General features: G+C 54.8%; 2 protein-coding genes across 4 annotated transcripts in view; both read left to right on the top strand.

Annotated features, from left to right (window-relative positions):
* SLC8A1 (solute carrier family 8 member A1) overlaps positions 1-2,140 on the top strand; it is a 116,391-nt gene extending 114,251 nt beyond the window's left edge. For all 3 annotated transcript variants that reach the window (XM_055810771.1, XM_055810773.1, XM_055810772.1), the window contains one exon: positions 696-2,140. In XM_055810771.1, the coding sequence (XP_055666746.1) occupies positions 696-1,072 (377 nt within the window). In that variant the 3' untranslated portion in view covers positions 1,073-2,140. The remainder of the gene's footprint in view (positions 1-695) is intronic.
* Positions 2,141-15,384: 13,244 nt separating this feature from the next.
* Positions 15,385-18,412, top strand: GINS1 (GINS complex subunit 1). The gene is made up of 7 exons (XM_055811185.1): positions 15,385-15,542; positions 15,625-15,689; positions 15,791-15,886; positions 16,127-16,217; positions 16,717-16,833; positions 17,741-17,815; positions 18,078-18,412. Exons 1-7 carry the CDS (start codon positions 15,468-15,470, stop codon positions 18,144-18,146), a joined length of 588 nt encoding a protein of 195 aa, XP_055667160.1. The 5' UTR covers positions 15,385-15,467; the 3' UTR covers positions 18,147-18,412.
* Positions 18,413-18,856: the final 444 nt, after the last annotated feature.

The raw sequence follows: 18,856 nt of genomic DNA, 5'->3' as shown, positions 1-18,856 counted from the left end.
TTCCCTGTGGTGCAGAGCAGCATGGCGCTGGTCTGCTTGACACAAGAGCTACCGTGTAGAAAGGCCAGCTGAGTTTTATCACAGCTCTTTTGACACTGGTATTAAGAGTGTTGGAGCACCTGGGCAAGCGTTATACCCACTTGCCTGGTTTCTTCTCCCTGAGGGGTGAAAGATGACTGCTCGTTTGCCAAAGTGTCAGGGTCCACACAAGACACTGGACTTTAGTGAGGCAAAAGGTTTCGGAGAGACATCGTTAAAGCAAACACAGAAATACAAATGCAAACCCTCAGGGGACCTGAAGGATAGATACAAACCATTGTGGTTCCCACAAAGCTTTTCCAACCTTTTCACTTACTTTGCAAGTCAACAAATCAGTGGACGTAGGAGAAGGGGCCGGCACAGTGTAGTACTGGGGAGGGTCATCTCTGGTCAAAGCACTGTGGGGCATCTGGGGCGATAGTGGGGGAAACCCCATATTTCTGGACACTGAGATTTCCCTCCTGGGCATTTCTGGACCCTGACGTCGCTCTGGCTCTGACCAGATGGGCCCTTCCCCAGGAGTGCCCACAGATGGGGCTCTACCCTGTTTCTGCATGCCCCAAATGATGCCATTGACATTTTTCCCCACACTGCCTGCTGCAGTCCCTCCTTACCCGGCCATTTTCTGAGGGTTTCTCTCTGCCTTCCCTTTGCAGACACGTTTGCCAGCAAAGTAGCAGCAACACAGGACCAGTACGCAGATGCCTCCATCGGGAACGTCACTGGGAGCAATGCTGTGAACGTTTTCCTGGGCATCGGGGTGGCCTGGTCGATCGCAGCCATCTACCACGCAGCGCACGGACAGGCCTTCCAAGTCTCGCCTGGCACCCTGGCCTTTTCCGTCACCCTCTTCACCATTTTTGCTTTTATCAGTGTGGGTGTGCTGCTCTACCGGCGGAGACCTGAGATTGGAGGTGAGCTGGGCGGGCCGCGGACTTCCAAGCTGCTCACATCCTCACTCTTTATCCTCCTCTGGCTCTTGTACATATTCTTCTCATCTCTGGAAGCCTACTGCCACATAAAGGGCTTCTAAAGGGACAATCAGAGATAGTAAATATATATATATATCTATATGTATCTATATAGAGTGATATATAGGTATAGATATAGATATAACGCTGTGTATAATGAACAGAGAAAGAATAAAAGAGATTTGCCATGTTCACACACCTGCTGACGAAAAGCGGCTTTGGAGCATCCTTTGAACTAGGCAGGACCCCAAAGCCAGCAGGACCCCTCCCCAGGCAGCGGCCCCGGCTGGGAGCCTGGCGGCAGGGCCCTCTCTGCAACCCCACCAGCAGGAGCGGATGATGGCCACCGAGCCCCCGTCAAGCCCTCCTGCCGCCGGCCCCAGGAGGAGGAACACCGGGCGAGCAGGGCGCGCAGGTGCAGGGAGGCCAGAGTAGCCGGTGAGCCGTGGAGCGGTGGGCGAGGGAGCGAGAGGAGAGCGAGGGTCCCGACCTCCGACCGCCGTCCGCCTGCCTGCGCTGCTGGGGAATGTCCCCTCTTGCCCTGCCAGAGGGAAGCGAGAGACCGGACTGCAGACAAGGGGAGCCGGGGAGCTTTCTAAGGATAGAACAGACCGTTTTCGTCATCGATTTGGGGTTGATTTTTTTTTTGTTTGTTTTGGCGTGTGTACAACTAGCATTGCCCCTCGTGCCCGCCACATGCCCCTCACCTTTCCCTCTGTGCTTCGGGGATGCTTAGCAGCGCGCTCGCACCTGGTGTCCCCAGACGCGGGGGGGGGGGGGGCAGGGTGTGCCCCCCACCCTGTCCAGCCCCTCAGGCTTGCTGTCGTGGTACTTGTAGCATTTGCATGAATGAAATGACCCCTATCTGTATATAGCATCCTATAGCGATAGTCCTTCCAGCCATGTGGGTTGAGCATTGCAGATACGAGTGTTTATTTTTCACCGGGTTTTATTTATTTTAGTTAGTTTAGGGTTTTGCCATAGGTTTTTGTGGGTTCGTTTGTTTCCTCTCAGCAGAGGGAAAGCTGTCCCTGTGTATTGTTCTGCGCGTGGGTCCACGAGAAGCAATAATGGCCGTGCAGATGTAGGTTTTCAGGGAGGAAAACCCACCCCCAGAGGCTGCGGGCTTGCCCCCCGAGGTTTGGCTGGAGGCCCTGGGAAGCCCGGGCAGGATGAGCAGCATCCCAGCCCCCGGGAGCCCGGGCAGGATGAGCAGCATCCCAGCCCCAGGGGGACGGCACAGCAAGGCTGGCCCCGGCGCCTCACCCACCCATGCCTTTATAGCTGGAGGCTGCCTCAAAGCCCCTTGGCCCCGCAGGTCTAGCGACAGCCCCTGTTTCTGAACATTAAGCCATCAGGATCAGTCCCCAGAGCTGGTCCTTCCCCACAGCCATTTGGAGGCAGAATAATTCAGCGTCAGGGCTGAAGGGCCATAAGGAGATCTCGCTGAGCATAACCGGGAGGCGTCCCTGAGGAAAAAGGGCACATTTTGCACTGTCCGGATCTGAAATGAGCAGGAAGGGTGAGGCGGGGAGGTGCAGCTCCACACCACCCCCGACTCCAGCAGTGCGGGGGGGTGGCAGGCCGAGCGCGGGAGGAGGGGTGTCGAGGTTCCCTGGGTGCAGCACAGGGCTGGCTTGGTGTGCTGGTGGTGAGGGATGTCTTCTTACCCTACGCCCTTCACCGGGCTCCCCGACATCCCCACCTGCATGTCCATCAGTGAGCCCTTCCAACCCGGGTGGAAACCGCGTCTGGTGCTTGTACCGTAACCATTTGGCTGGAGGTATTTATACTCATTTTGAACAGTCTGTGGAAATTTTAATTAACCTGTTGTAAGAACATGGAAATAACCGGTTGTAAGATTGGAATATGAAGTTGTGGGGACTTTTTCTCTTCTCAACCCTTTTTCCACTTTCGATGGGTTTTTGGGGGGGAGTTCTTTTTGTTTCTCATTGTTCTGGGGGAAGAATCACACACAGGTGCAGGTTGTTCAGGGTTATAGGTTACCTTTATGTACAATGACTTCATTTTCATCTGTTTGGCTTCATTGATTTTTCTTTGTGTGTATTACCCACCACTACAGGCAGTGAGTCCACTGATTGTGATGATCCTTATCAACGGTACACGATGCACAGACAAATAAAGTTTGTAATGATTCCTGATGGATCCGGTAGTGCTCCTGCATATTCTCTGTGGAAGACCCTTCTCTCCCTTCCCGTTGTCTCCCCTGGCGTTGTACCCATCTCTTCTTTACTCATTGGTTTGCCTTTGCTGTGTTTCTGCTGCTGACAGGGGGCAATGGTGCCTCCATGCGCCCCATCTCACCCCATCTCATGGCTTTCCTCCTGCTCCATCTCCATTGTGCCTCGGGCTCGGGGTGCTGCTGTGTGCAGCCTGCCCTGCTCTCAGGGGGATGCAGGAAACCGCCCAGGGTTAAAGCTGCCCTGAAACCCTCCTGGGGCCAGCACCTCCCCCATGCTGGGGCTCCCGTCGGTGCTGGCTTGCCCTAGGCTCAGGGGGAGCTGTGCGGGTGCCCCCAAGGTACATAGCAGCTCTTTCTGCTCGTGTCCTTCAGGTACATAGAGTTGCTCTTGATCCAGCCTTATGGTGACTTGCAGTAGGTTAAGCCACTAGCTAATGGTAAGTGGGAATGCAAGAGATGTGTTACCAGGGCAGGGTTCGTGGGTGCAAAAGCAGATCTGAGGCACCCCACAAGGTCACCAAGCAAACCAGGAGCTTAGTCTGCTCTGGGCGGCTGCCTGCCCATGCCCCGGTCCTGGTGCCGTGGGCCATTTCTCACCCACATGGCTCAAGAGAGCTCAGCCAGCACAGAGCAGGAGAAAAGTCTCTACTTGCTCAGGGGTGTTGCTCCTCCCTGTGTTTCATCCAGCATCTGTCAAGCCATCCCCATATAAACCCTCCCTGCAATGCTTCCCAGGTCCCGCTCTGACAGCTGAACCCAAAGACCAGCTCCAGAGATGGGTCGCCGGCAAACACTGCCTTCACCTAGCGGGGCTCTGCCTGCCCCTGCCGGTGAGGTGTGCGTGCCTGGGGTGTGCTTCTGGGGTCCTGCCGTGCTCCTGCCCTCGGCCCTGCCCACGGTCCTGCCCGTCGGCCGCACAGGGTCAGGATGGGGCCGCGCAGCAGCTGCAGCAGCAGCTGGCTTTGGCGCTCCAGGCTAGAAACATGCCACCAAGCAAAGAGAGGAAGCAAGAGGTGGTTGGTGTTGCTACAGCTTGACCGTGTCTGTAGGGGCCCAGAGGCAGGAAAATTCCCACCTGCCAGTGCAAGGGGATGTCTGGCAGGGCAGCCGGAGGATTTAACATGATCTCTGGGCTGCTGTCATGCAAAACTGGCCCTTCCCCACACCCTGTGCTGCTTTTTGCCAGCTGTGCCACCAGCCTGACTCTCCCTGCAGGTGCTCAGCACCCTCCAGGATGAGCGCAGGTCAGGCTTCAACACTCATCAAGCCCCAGGCAAACACACCAGTCACATCCGTGTGCTTTTTCCAGGCAGTGAATTATGGAAGCAAAGCAGCTTTCCTGACCCAGTAATTACACCTTCCGAAAGGTGATGTCGGCATTTTGCTCTCATCATTTGCTTCTTCAGAATGAATTGCAGTTGCTGAAGTCATTAACAAGTAGAATGGGACTTGTGTAACAGCTCAGTTTAACAGGCAGTAAATAACTGTTCTGCTCACAGAGCTTTCCAAAAGGAATGATGGAGCATTGCTTGCTTAGGACAAGGTCTAAATCACACAGTAAACACCAGCCTTGTTTATGCAATTATTCTCTGCCAGCTGCATGGTTTCTGACATCTCCAATGAGCTTATGCAAAGCGCAATGGTACTTGCCCGGTTGCTCATGGAGGAGCCACGGATGAGCAGCGAGCCTTTTGCCTGGCTGCCACCTCGCTGTGCCACGGATGAGAGGGACCGCTCCGCTGAGCCCCCGACACCCACCGGTGATCGCAAGGGTGAAATGCCTGCTCCTCTGCACTCGTCTTTAAGCCAGGCCCTCCCAAGGCAGGAGGGAGCACAGCCCCCAGCACAGCCCGCCTGCCCGATGGGGCACAGCCTGGCTCCCCAGCTGCCCTGTCCAATGCCAGTGCTCTGCCATCTCCTCCTCATCCCTGCCAGCCTCCCTCACAAGGGAAGGGCATCGACCATCTCTGATAAAGCCGCAGCCTCAGGGAGCTTGCCAGAAACAGCACTTCAAGCCCTTGGCCTCCACCCCTCCACCTGCTCTCACCCCCTCTCATCACCCTGCTAGCCAAAGGCAAACCTTTCTGTGGAAAAGGATGCAGCATGGAGCAAAGGACATTCAGAGACAGACGTCCAAATAACTCAATGGGCCACTGCAAAGCGCTTTGGGACAAATGGAAGGAACGCACAGACAGTAACAGCCCTGAGCATCTTAGCAAAGCCATCTCCCCAGCTCTTCAGGGGCCAACAGGAGTGGAGGCAAATCCCAGCCACAACCTGAACACACAGAAAAGATGCGAAGGAGCCAGGGTCTCTGCAGGTCCCCGGTGCCAGCAGGAGCCACAGACCCGCAGCATCTCACAGATGAGCCTACCCAAAACTCCTGCCACCCACCTGCGCCTATGCAGGTGCAAATCCCTCGTCTCCTCCAAACAACACGCCCTCCTGTGTGTCACCCATCTCCAGGCAGCCTGCAGCAGCTCTGGGGTGACGGAAGATTGCCAGAGTCATTTCTGCATCTTTCTCCCAACTTTTCATCACTTCCTTACAGAAGGGGAAAGGGAGGCGCTGAACCCGTTATGGCCACAAGTCTGGGTGCAGTCTATATAAATGTGCTATTTCTGCTAGGGGCGGGAGCACAGAACCAGAGCTCATGTCTTATTGTTACAACTATTTTAAAATGCTTGGGTAAGAGTCAAGTGCAACAGTACTGGGGCCTTATACATACCTAAGGAGGAGACTCAGCTGCATTCCTGGATGGGTAGAGCTAGACATAGCCAGAAAGTGATGGAGAGAAAGAAAAGAGGGAAAACTTCATGCCAGAGAGTGTTGTTCCAGTAGAAACCCCTGCACTATTTTTTGTAGGTTTTGGCACCTGGGCCGATCTGGGGAAGCGTGCTTGCAGAGCGCCGGGAGCCTCTCTGACCTCTCCGAGCATGCAGTGACTGACCACACACGTGCATACACATGCACAGCACAGCTGCAGAAAAGCCTGTTTATCTTGTAAAAAACTCACTTGCCACAGGAAAGCTTCCAGAAGCATCTGTATTCTTGCAAAAAGCACCAAGGGACAAGAAATACCATCAGATTCCTCATCTTTTAAGGACCTGAACCATCCTTTTTTTGGAACTAGAGGTGGTGAGAGCCTCTCACCAGCCAGCAGCACAACACCCCTCACACAGAGGGAAAGCATGCTGTGAAGGAAAGGGGCCCGTCTGGCCAAGCTGGAGCTGTTACCGGCAAGGATAGCTGGAAGATCATTGTTACCAGCAGGATTTTCAGTCTGTGCCATGTCTCTGAGAGCATCCAAGGGCTCTCTGTGGGGTCTTACTGTCTTTCTGGTGCATCTCGAGAGTGGCCAGCCCTGCCTCTGAGCACCCAGTGTCCCCAGGGTGGCTCATCGCTCTCTCCTGCGGGCCCGGCACCATCCCTTGGCTCCTTCCCACACTCCTGACATCCACGCCAGCCTGGGGCTCCCCTCTCTAGAAGCATGAAAGAGAACGTGCACATGATTCCCAAAGCAGGCGCTGTGAAGCGCTGCTGCGTGGTGGAGCTGGGTGTTGCCGGTGGGATGTCCATCATCAGAGGGCACAGGGAAGGGACAAGTGCCATGGGGGCCTGCCCAGACCTAGAAGCCCTGTTTTAGGCACTGCCACAGCCTGTCCCCCTGCCCCAGCTGCTGTGGCTAGGCATGCATCTCGATTCCTGCACAGCTGTAGCACAGTCTCTAGCTTCTTTTGGCTGTCTGTGGGCATCAACCCCAGGCAGTATTTCTATCTATCTGATTCAAAACAGCCCTTGATGCATTGCACTACAGTACAACAGTTCTCCACTGCTCCCAGCGCAGGCGGCCGGTCCCCAGCAGTGTGCAGTTCCAGGCAGTGGTGGGAAGGAGTTTGAGAAATGCTCCAGGACCAGATGCCACCAGACGGTGGGGTCCTCCAGCATCCACCTCGAGCCATCTCAAGGCCCCAGAATGGCTGTCTGCGCTCACTGATGATCCAGCCATGAGTCCCCCCATGGAGCCTCTTCACGTGCCCTCTTCCTTCAGGCTTCCTGCAGAGGAGCCGTCTCTGTCCCTCCTGACCCCCACCCGGGGGCTTCCCATGCGGGACATGTCTCCTCTCTCACTGGATGGAACAGCAATGCCTGTTAGCTTGGGCTTGCTGTCTGTATCTCAGGGTGAAGATTAACCACTCTGAATGATGTCTGGGGTTTGAGCCCCTGCAAGCAAAGGGCCGTGCAAGCTTCCCTGCAACAGAGGCAAACCTCAGCGTGTGGAGCCCTTCCTGCGCATCGCCCAGGCACTGCTACGGCCACTACCCGCAGGCACTGTTGTCATTGTGCTGCTGTCCTTCACTCATGAATTTTTGGAAAATTAGATAATTCTGCCGCATTTCTACCATTACCAAGCCCCACAGATGTTCCAGCTACACACACACATCCAACCCTGCCTCTAAACCTCCAGAGCAAATGAATTGCTTTACCTGGGGGTTCAAGGTCCACCTCAACTCCTTTATTTTGAAATGGAGCCTGTTCTTGGCACTCTGAATATTCTAAAACTTATCTACCTGCCTACAAAACTTTCCTGCCTGCCCTTAAAACGGGTAGAGTTTAAGTAAAGCAGGTTCCAATGGCCCAGGATACTTATACAACTTAGAGCTCCTCAACCTCTGCAGGACATGGAGAACTGCCACAGGGCTGTCTCCCTGCATGTCCTGACCTCTTCATTGAGGCTGGATTTATTTCTCCTTTATTTCTAACTCAGGGGAGTCCCTTATGGATGATGGCAGGGCGAGACCTGCATGGAGTACCACCTTGTTTTCTTGAGGAAAATTGCCGTGGCAGTCCGTGGCACTGCCATCACCATGTGCCCCTCTGCTCCAGCCCGCAGCCCCTGGCAGGCTCCTCATTTGCAGAAACGTGAGTTTCTGGCAGATGAGCTTCTTTGCAGAGAAAGGTGGAGAATTGCTGAGTCACTAAAACTGTTGCACTGGCCCAGGATAGGTTGGATCCTGGTGATGCAAATGCATCCTAGGCTGCTCTTGGACTTATTTGGGAGCATTAGTGACAGCTTTTGCAAGCCAGCGGCTTTGTGCCTCCCGGGGATGTAGGAGGTGCACAACTGGATTTCTCCTTGCTCGGTGCAACGCTGAGATGGCTCCCTTGCCCCAGCTATAGCCCTGGGCATTGCCACCCTCTTGCCTTGCAATGACAGCTGTGATAAGATGCCCCTTGACCAAACTCCCCCTGTACAGACGAACCGCTGCCTGTTGTGCTTTCACTTGTTTGCCCCATGTTGCTTTCTTTGTCTTCCGAGTGCTTGAGAAAAACGTGCTCACGCAGTGAGCCATGCAGGAGACCTGCTGCTCTTGCCCTTAATCAGGAAATGTGTGCTACTCCTCGCAGCTCTAGAGAGCAAAAGGTTGTGATAATACCTTTCACATTATAGTTGCTATGTTAACAAGAAAAAAATGTTATTTATTTTTTATCTGACAACACTTGTCCAGCTTCTTTTTTCCGCAATGCATTAAGCATTAGGAGGCCCAGCTCTGCAAATAACCAGGCTTTCAAGACTACCTGTTGAGGGGACTGTTCAGCAATCTAGCAAGATGGTTTTATTCGTGGATGGAGGGGAGAGGTGGGTGAATTCTCCCAAGATTCCCAGCTCCTGCTGGAAGAAACACACACGTGCTGGTAAAAGCCACAAAACACTGAGTTTGGTACAGTGCAGCCCTCTGTATCCCGGGTCTCTGGGCCAAAGAGACACAGCATGAGCTTGTAAAATCAAAACCGTGGCCTCCTGAAGACCGCTCGTCAGTGGCGGGCAGTGCACTCTCCCTAGGACATGCAGAGAGGTCTCAGGTTCGCCTGGTGCTCAGCCGGCGTTGGCAGCACCGCTCATCAAGCAAGAAGGGGACATGGAGGACATGGCGCACCACCACCCCCCACCCCAACAGACGAGCCCACGGGATGTCCCCGGCGAGCAGCAGGCAGGCTGCCAGGGAGCAAAGCTGTTGCCAGGAAAGCTGACAAGGTTGCAAAGGCAGCAGGTTCCCGGTGGGACTCTCCACATGGCAGGGGCAGCAGGCAGAGCGGCTCCAGCGCAGCACCCTGCAGGCAGAGCCCAAGGAGCAGCCGGGGCTGCCCGCGCTTGTTCATGTCAGCATCGGGCTTGATTTTGCTGGCTACGATATTCTGAAGAAGAAGGAAATGAGATGGGAATGAGTCAAAAAATTACAGTAGCGGTAATTTAGATCCATTACTAAATTTCCACTGTAATTAAGTGGTCCAGTTATCTCCATGCTTGAGTGACCACTCCAGCTCTTGAAAGCCATTTTCTCACACTTGAAACACAGGGAAAGCAGCTCTTCCTTTTTCTACAGTAGAAAACAGGCCGTTGCTGTGGGCTTGGAGAGAGGACAGAACTGCTCTCTCTTGGTGGAGATGGCATCCAAAGCAGCAGCTTCCCTTGGCATCCCACCCAACAGTGGAGGGATGCTCAAGCAGGGAGCCGGCATCTGCCTGTGCAGCCTGTCCCAGAGATGCTCCCCATGGAGTGAGACAGCCGGGGCCCCCTGTAACGGCAGGGCACAGGAGAGAAAGAGCTCAAAATGGCTCAGGCAGCCCTAAAAAGTGGGGGGAAGCACTAGCGGCTAGAGGCACCCTGCGAGGCGCAGCCAGCAGCGGGCGTCTGGTGCTGAGGCACTGGTAACCCACCCCGCAGGCACACTGTGTCCGGGAACAAGGGACGGTTGTCCTCTGGTGTTCCTGGTGTGCTGGAGCACATCAATGGTGTGCTCAAAAACCGCTGCTTTCCTGCTCTCCTCTGACAGCAGCCACTGTGCCCCTGCTCAGCACCGCCGGGGCAGCTCCCCATCATGGGCAGGCAGCCCCAAGCATCGGCCAGCCCTGCTGCCCGCCACGCCACCATCACCCCCATGTCCCATGTCACCTCTCATCCTGTGCATCCTCCCTGTCGCAGCTGGGGCAGACAGACATCTTGTGCAAACCCCGACAGAGAGAGAGAGATCTCTGGCAGCGGCACGCCGCCTGACCCCCGGCTGGGCATGGGGCAGGCTGGCCCCAGCAGGGCAGAGCCAAATTTTTGCAAAGTGTGGCTGAAAGGAGAGTTTGCAGAGGAACTGTCTTGCCTGGAGACAGAAACCAGAGCGTGGGCCCACACTGAAGCCCACCTTCCCTGTGCCGCCCGCGCTGTGAGCCAGCACTGCCCCAGCCACGCGAGGACCCTGCGCCCACGGGTCCCAGCCCAGGGTCCCCCATGCTCAGCAGCTGAAGCCTCCCGATCTCTCCGTCTCTCTCGTCATTCCTCATAAGTTCAATGGCACAATGCAGCTACTCTATTTGAAAAGCCATAATATTTGTTGGTACAACTCTTTTATTACCGTGAGTTTATATATATTTGTTGATAAAAGAGGTCATCTTGGGAGACACTTGTAGTCTACTGGGAAATAATTATCTGATGCTGTATATTCTGTACATGCTGTATAAACAAAGCGAAATATTTAAATCTAATTGTTTGGTGGACTCGGTGGCACGTGCTGGGGGGGAGTCTGGGACCGGGCAAGCCCCCTCCTTGGGCCACCACGGCTCGGTCTCGGGCTCCCCAGCAGAGTCACGGTCCCGCCAGGGTCCTGGCCAAAGCCTGGGGCAGGAGCTGGCCACGGCACAAGGGTGCAGCCCACCACCCCTGGGTGCTTTTCCCCAGGCGGTGCCTGCACGTGCAGGCGGCCACACGCTCTCCTGCCGGGGGCGAGGTGCAGGACCAGGCACAGCTCCCTGTGTCCTGAGCTCGGCACAGCCAGCGCGTCACCCACCCGCTGCCCTCCTCTCCTGCCCAGGTGCCACCCAGCGTGACATCTCTAAGCCTTACGGTCAGAGAGAGACCATCCCCAGGGGGATGTCGGCAGTAACCGGCTCTGAGCATCCAGCCCCTCCAGCGCATTGTTGTGCCAGCCCGGCACAGCACCCGGCACCGCAGCCGTCCCCCCGGCGTCCCCTCCCGCAGCAGCGGGCTGTGACCTTCTGACCTGACACATGCTGTTAGAAAACCTGTTTCATATTTTCCGTGGTATCGATCTACAACTTTTGAAATCGTTGGAGACAGTCGTGGTAGCCTAAAAATTGTGCTAAGCTCATATATTTTTATATTTGTGGTGTTTTCCTATTAATAGAGAGTAGTGAACCAGTAACCCTATAGCTGAAAGTGAACTATTCAAAATAAATATACGACTGCAGAAAATATTTGTAAAAATAATTTATTTGAAATATTCTGCCAAAGATAGCTCTCTAAGGATCTGTAAAATGTCGTTTCTCTCTTTTTGCTCTGAATGTCATTGTGAAAGCACTTTCTCCCCACTATCTTTTGAAGATTTGCTTTTTTGTATCTTTAAGGGCAAGGAAATATGCCAATGATTTTTTTACCAGAGCAGTAAATAGCGCAGTACAGAGGCACAAGACAACTTTGTAAAGGTGACAGGCGGGATCCCTAACAGTCACTCTGGACAGCCGGTTTCTGCTGTAGCGGCTCTGGGGGCAGGTGGGCTCTGGAGCCAGTGCAGCTCTGGGGTGGGAAGGGCCGGCCGTGCGTAGCTCACCTGCGGGGGGGGACCCCTCGCCCACCCACTTGCAGGCTGGGGGCTTTTGGACACCCTCACGGGTAACTTCTGCCTCCTCGTTATCAGCCCTTGGCCAGGGACAAGCTGCCCGGCTAAGTCTGTTCAGAAATCACAACTTTTATTATTTTGTTTTAATAGGGAAAAATCTTATTTCCTTTCTTCATCTCAATAGAACTTTTCAATGCTAGGAAAAGCCTTCATTGCCTCTTGTGATCCCCAAGGCTGGTGGGCATCCTCAGCCACATCCATTAGGGTCCACCATATCAGAGAGATTTTGGGCTCAGTTTTTTTTCACTTCTGAGCAGATTCGCAGTTTCTTGAATTTCTTGGTCGTAAAGGTCCAGAGGAATTAACCGGTAATAAAGAAACAAGGGCCCCATTCCAGTGAACGGGTTTCTGTGTGCAGTTCAGCTTTTGACTCTCTAAAGGTCCAGCAGTGTGCGAGTGCTTAGCTGGCCGCTCGCTCAGAAGCAGAGGTGCGAGGCCATTTCCACGGCGTGGGGTGCCAGGAGCACAGCCGGCCGGCGCGGGTGTCAGCACCTGCACGGCAAAGCATGCGGCACAGCCCGCAGCCCTGGGCGCCACGCGCCGAGGAGGGGCTGTTTGTGCAACGAGCTCTCTGAATCCGGGGTCACGCAGCTGCTGCATCACAGGGAAACGCGAGCGAGCCGGGGAAGACAACTGTGAGAAGAATTTGGTTTCTGATCACTGTGCATTTTGTTAATTAGTGAATTCAAATAGTTTTATTTTTACCAAAAACAGATAATCTTTATTCCAGTAAAGACAACTGTGGACTTGAGATATATATATATAGGTATATATATATATAAAAAATCTGAATGGTTTATATCATGTCGCTCTAACTACATAAAATGGAAACATGTTGCAAGTTGTGTCATTCCAATGTACAAAATAAATTACTTTTCCCTGCATGCTGCCTGGGTATGTTGTGATTTGAATTAAGAGTTATATTTGAACTGCCTTATTCAAGAGGTTGTATGTTACCTAACTGGGGAATGACCTGGCACTGTTCATCACATTACATGTGTACTTGATGCTGTGTTATGTTAAATTCAGACGAGTTGTCTGTCATCTATGTATTTTGTGGGAGACCTTTTATCTTGTTAAACTGTGATATGTAAACCTCTCATTGCCTGAAATAGTCAGAGTTGTATAAATCAGTGTCTTCAGCTGTTTTCCTAATTTTATCACAACTCCTAACACAAAATATAGATGTTTGTAAATTCTTCATTCATTTCGTCTATTTTTATGTATGAAGCTTTTTTAATCTGGCAAACAAGTAAGATAAGGCAGCTTCCCCTGAATTTTTCAATCAAGGCTCAGTTATATTTCTATCCCTCGGCAAGACACAACAACCAATTTTCAGCAGCTACAACTGGAATTAGGGACGTATGTTTATTGCTATTATCTTTTCTGGCTCAGGCGGCCCATTATCACCGCAGAACACAATGATTAATGACAAGCCGCACATGATGCTTCTGCAGTGACCACCCTCTGGGGACCAGGCGCTTTACGGTGGCACCCTCCGGCCCCACACCCCTGCCGTGCCACAGGCCGGGTGGGAGGGGAGAGGGTCCATGTCCCTGTCGCCAGGCAGCCCGCAGGGGAGAGGGCAGAGATGGTGGTTACTAACCCTGGCTCTGACGTGCTTTTGCTCCTCACACGAGGCGCCCCAAGCCCACACTCCCTGCCCTCCTGCATGACCTCAACCGTAAACCTGCACCGTGTCCATTCATTACCCTCATGCTGCAGCATGTCTCCAAAGACCAACGTCTCACCCTAATGCTGTGTGATGCAAACCCCCCACGACGGCCGCTCCTGCTGCAGCTGCCAGCGCTGCGCCTGGGGGGTTTCTAGCTTTGGTTTCCAGCCACAGAACCACCCAGCTGGCTAACTGCAAGCACTCCCATCTAGACACCGGCGTACCACGCACAGGGCAGATCCTTCAAGAACGTGCCACACTGCTGGAGGAAGCAGCACGAGGTAGGCATGAATCTGTGTCAGTGGCCGCACAAGAGCAAGAGATGACCCAATGCCCCCCACAGTGGGGCTCAGCAACTCTGCCGTGTCACCCCTCTGTCCCCCTCCAGGCACAACTGCTGGGTCTCCTGGCTGCAGCTCTGTGCAGCCAAGAAACGGGTCTGTTTGGGGAACAGACCCCCAGAAGCTCATCTCCGGCTCTGAGCTGACTGTGGTGTTTCTGGGCATTGTCCCTTCATGCCTAAAATGCCAAGTACAACAGTTGTTGGGAGCATTAAAACCCTGTGCCAGAGCCAGCCACGGTCCCGGTTCAGCCGTACACGTGCCACACCACCTAGGCACAAGCACCGTAATTGTTTTAGGCGTGTGAAACCCCACTGTGGGGTCTCGACAGCAGTGTAAAAGCCCACTCCCCACTCCCCACTCCCAGTTTTTGACCATCGCTATAACTGTGCTGTGTGAAACGCCCGTGGTTTTTGTTTTGGTTGTTGTTTTTTTTTGTCTAGTAACCATAGAAACACATGGTCAGGGAAGTACATTCCCGGAGCAGGACAAGCTGTGATCCTGGGTTATTGAATTCCTTTCCAGGGCTTCGAGTGCTAAAAAAATTTCGTCTCCCATCCAGAAACACACCTCACCTTTTTCTTTTCCTCCCTTTAGTTTTGGCAAGGTTCAGGTTTGAAGGATGCTGCTGGCCAAAGGGAGATGCGCTGGAGAGGGCTGGGCACAGGGAGGAGGTTCTCCAAGAGGCAGAAGACCAACAAGGGGAACGGTGAAACCAGTTTAGCTACAGACACCCCCTTTGTCTTACTAAAGTGCAGGGTAAAAATGCCGATTTTTACTCGGGGGCTGTCGGCGGGACCCCAGGAGTGTTTGTGGTGATGCCCCTGTTCCCCCTCTTGCTGCTGCTGCTGGCAGTGCGGGGCTCAGCCCCGGCTGGAGGGGCAGGGAGAGGCCCCACGCTGCTGGCTCCGAGCGCCCCTCGCCCGGCGGGTGCCCCCCAAGCCCCATCGCTCCCTCCTGAGCCGGGCAGGGGAGCAAACGCAGCGACAGGCTGGTGGGTCCGGGGGGGGCAGGGGGGGCGCTCAGCGATCACCGGCACGGGCACAGCGGGCTCGCCCCGGGGAAATCAGTTTAATTTATTGATATTACTATCAGTTTGATTTATTCCCATCGGAGTCAGAGGAGGGGGATGGGAACGGAACGTGGGAACCTGAAGCCGGCCCAGAGGGCGGCCCGCCTCGGGCTGGGAGGCCAAAAAAAGCCAAAACCGGGAAATTTCGAGACAGGGGGGATGAGGAGGAGGGAGGGGATGACCTGGGCTTGGCCCGCCCCGGTGCGGGGTTGGCGCTTGCCTCTGCCCACCACCGCGGGGGTCTGCAGCCCCGCGGCCCCCCGGGCTCCGCCAGCCGGGGTGGGCAGAGCCCCGCCCCCGCCCCGCCCCGCCCCGCCCCGGGCGCAGCAGCACCAGCCGCAGCGGCGCCGGAAGGCGGCACAGCTCCGCGCGGGCCCGCGCGCCGAGTGGCCCCGCCCCCGGCCCCTATTGGCCACGGCGCGGCGGTGTTTCCCGCGCTACCGCATTTCCCGCGCTGCGGCGGTCCCCGCGCGGGCGGCATGGCGGGGGAGCGGGCTGTGGGGCTGGTGCGGGAGCTGCACCGCGCCACCGGCGGGCACCTGCCGCCCTTCCGGGTGAGCGGGGGGGCGCGGGCCGGGCCGGGGCCCCGACCCTGACCCTGACCCTGACCCTGACCTCGGCCGCGCGGTGTTGCAGACGGAGGGGCTGCGGCAGGCGCTGGAGGAGATGCGGGCGCTGTACGAGCGGAACCAGGCGGACGTGTGAGTGCGGGGGTCGCGCTCCCGCGGGGCACGGGCGGGGCCGCCTCTCTGCAGCGCGGCCCCTCCTCATCCTCCTCCTCATCCTCCTCATCCTCCCGCAGGTCCGAGGCGAAGGCGGGGCGGGCCGACTTGATCTTCCTCATCCGTTTTCGGCACTGCTGCCTGCTCCGGAACCAGCGCTGCGTGCTGGCCTACCTGTGAGTGCGGCGGGGCTGCTCGGGTCCCCGGGGCGGGGCCGAGCGGCCCCTCGGCGGGGCCGGCTCGCTGTGCTCCGTGCCGGTGCCAACCGGCGCAGAGGCGGCCCCGCGCCCCCCGCTCCGTAGAAGTTGTAATTTCTGCACGGGCCAAAACTCGCCGCCCGCAAGGGGAGGCGGCGGGGGGAGGGGGCAGCGGCCGCCCCGGCCTCAGTGGCGCCGCCCCCGCGTCTCTCCCCCCAGGTACGACCGGCTGCTGCGGGTGCGGGCGCTGCGCTGGGAGTGCGGCAGCGTCCTGCCCAACGCCGTCCAGCTCCATCTGTCGGTTGAGGAAGTGAGTCGGGGTCGCTTCAACTCTTCCCCTCCTCCCACGGGCTCCTCCTGATGGATTATTACTTTGTAGAGTCAAAATAGGGGGGGGCTTCCCTCCCCCTGCGGTAAATGTAGCACTTGTGCCTTTCTGTAAATACTGGTTTGTTTATTGATTGCCTGCGGGTGCAATTCCAAAGGGTTACTAGTGCAGGTGATGCGTGGCACTTGCAAGGATCAGCTGGCCTTCAGCAGACCTGACCTGTAGCCAGCACAACTGGGTCTTCCCCTGCTGCTCTCCAGTGGCGTCTGCAGCCCAGCACACAGAGCTGCGGACCTGATTCCTACCCTGAATCCCTGTTGCTCTGCCCCTGGGGCAGAGCTTGCGTTCATCTTGGGCTGGCATGAAGGCACTTGGGAACAGTGGTGTAACAGCACAAGTAAACTAGATGTCACTCATCGGGGACCTGTCTTTCAGCATTAGCTGTCTGGCTTTGCCTGAGGCATTGTGTTGATGTCCGCAGATGGAGTGGTTCAATCTGTACAAAAAGTCTCTGGCTACCTACATGAGGTCAGTAGGAGGAGAGGAAGGGCTGGACCTTACACAGGACATTAAACCTCCTAAAAGCCTGTACATTGAAGTAAGTGCAAGATAGGGAGTTCTTGTCTGTGAACAAATGTTTTGTCCAACCATCTTTTTTTTTTATTTTTTTAAAAAAAGAGCTTCACCTCCATCTCAAGTCAGGAGGTCACTGAGCAAATCTTCAAGAGCACCAAAGCTTCCACAAGCTTCTATGTTTTACTCTCTTCTCTCTGCCTGCCAGCATTTTACTGCCTCTTCTACTGAGGGCTCGGTGTGGTGAAAGGTGGCATTCTAGTCTGCAGAGAATTGATGGGGGTGGGGCGAGTGGTCTGAACCCCACTGAGAAGGTTTTGCAGTGTTTTGCAGAAACTTAACCAATTCTCAGATCAACTAGAAACCTTGTTCCCATGTTAAGTGCTGCCAACTAGTAGTCTTTGTTGTTATTTTAAAATTGGCTGTGATAGATGTAACTACAAATTGTTTTACACAATTGATACAATGGAGCACATGCGAGAAATTGGGAGTCAGCTGCAGTGCTCTGTTCTAACGTTCTTTTTGAAAGAACATGCAGTGACAATCAACCTGCTCCTTGAGAGTTTCATTGCTAAGATTGGCGCTTTTCTGGTATGTGTGTGGGGAGGTTCTCCTGTAAGTGCAGCTGCTATTCCCCAGGCCCTGCCTCTTGTGCTGCTCTTTATGTAGTAGCTCTGTGGAGGGCTGGGCTGGGCTGCTCGCTGGGGCTTCTTGCTCCAGGCAGAGGCAAAAAGAGAGCAAGTGGAGCCCACAGATTGTGGGATCAGTCCCGTTCTGCATTTCCAGGTCTGCTGTAATATTGAGGCTCCAGGAGGCAGGCAGGAATGTGTCCATACTTAACAGTTCTGGAGCACGTGTTTCAAGTCAGCAGTGATGGCTACTATTTTCTGTGGGAGATCTGATGATCTGAGAGTTGTGTTTCTGCTTTGCAGGTGCGGTGTTTAAGAGACTATGGAGAGTTTGAGATTGACGATGGTACCACCGTCCTGTTGAAAAAGAATAGCCAGGTATCTGTGACAAAAGTGTGGTCCGTTCCCTTCCTTCCTTTTCAGTCCCATGATATCCCCCTGCTTATCCCACCTTCACAGCGTGTCACAGTTCCTGCACACGTGGCTCCTTGCACACACTGCAGGCTGTGTGGCCCAGGGCTGTGGTTCAGCTCTGCCTGATTGATGCAGTGGCCATACAGCACAACAGAGCTGGCTGCATGCAGTAACAAATTCAATCTGCCTGGGTCTCAAGGCAAGTTTTGTGTGTGTTTATGTGCAGCACTTCTTACCCCGGTGGAAATGCGAGCAGTTAATCAGACAAGGAGTCCTCGAGCACATTCTGTCGTAAGCGTGCAGGACAGGAGGGGACAGCCTTTGCTCGGTGGCCTGCCTGCAACAGGGACTGAACTCTGGTGTACGCAGGACTTCAGACACCTCAGGATTTCTGCAGTAGGCACCCTGCCACTCCTCTTTAACAGCTTAGGTTTTGTCAGTGTGCTGTCTGGAGCAGTTCTTTGTTCCCACTGTGCATGTGGGAGTAAGACACCAACTGGCTGGGCTCCAGAAGCTAGGAGAGCTCCATGATTGCAGAATAAAGAACTGCTTCACCCTTCACGTCAGTGTTCTTTCAAGAGTTAACGTTGTGTTTGTTAAATGCTCTGACCTGGTGCTCTGGCCCAATCCATCTGATCCTGGAGAGTGATGCTCAGCTGGTTATTTACATGTCTCCGTGGAGCTGCTCCTCCCAGTGTCAGATGAGGCTGTGTGACCTGCTGTCTAGGATTAGACATGAAGCCTTGTCTCCCATCAGGGGCCTATAAATGTTATTTCTTAAGGTGCTGAGTGAATGAGCATTGCAGTCTGGGTCATGGGCCTGGCCAAGGTCTCTGACAGCACGCTTGGGTTGTGTTCCTGTCCCTCGGTGAAGTCTTTCCCCAGAGCACTGGTTTGGCAGGGCCTGGGGACTGGCTGCAGTAGGGGTGGGGAAGGGAGCTAAGGGTTTTAAGGATTGCTGTCAGCACAAAACCAGAACAAGGCTGAAGAGATGCTCTCCCTGTC

Source organism: Falco peregrinus, chromosome 7 (genome assembly GCF_023634155.1).
Source record: "Falco peregrinus isolate bFalPer1 chromosome 7, bFalPer1.pri, whole genome shotgun sequence".
NCBI classification, from domain to species: Eukaryota; Metazoa; Chordata; class Aves; order Falconiformes; family Falconidae; genus Falco; species Falco peregrinus.
This window is presented reverse-complemented; position numbering and strand designations above follow the sequence as displayed.

Bases quoted from the DNA above. Each gene is read 5' to 3' on its own strand.
- GINS1 (XM_055811185.1), top strand. From the start codon at position 15,468: ATGGCGGGGGAGCGGGCTGTGGGGCTGGTGCGGGAGCTGCACCGCGCC. The intron at 15,543-15,624 runs GTGAGCGGGGGG...GCGGTGTTGCAG, and splicing joins GGCACCTGCCGCCCTTCCGG to ACGGAGGGGCTGCGGCAGGC. The intron at 17,816-18,077 runs GTATCTGTGACA...GTTTATGTGCAG, and splicing joins TGTTGAAAAAGAATAGCCAG to CACTTCTTACCCCGGTGGAA.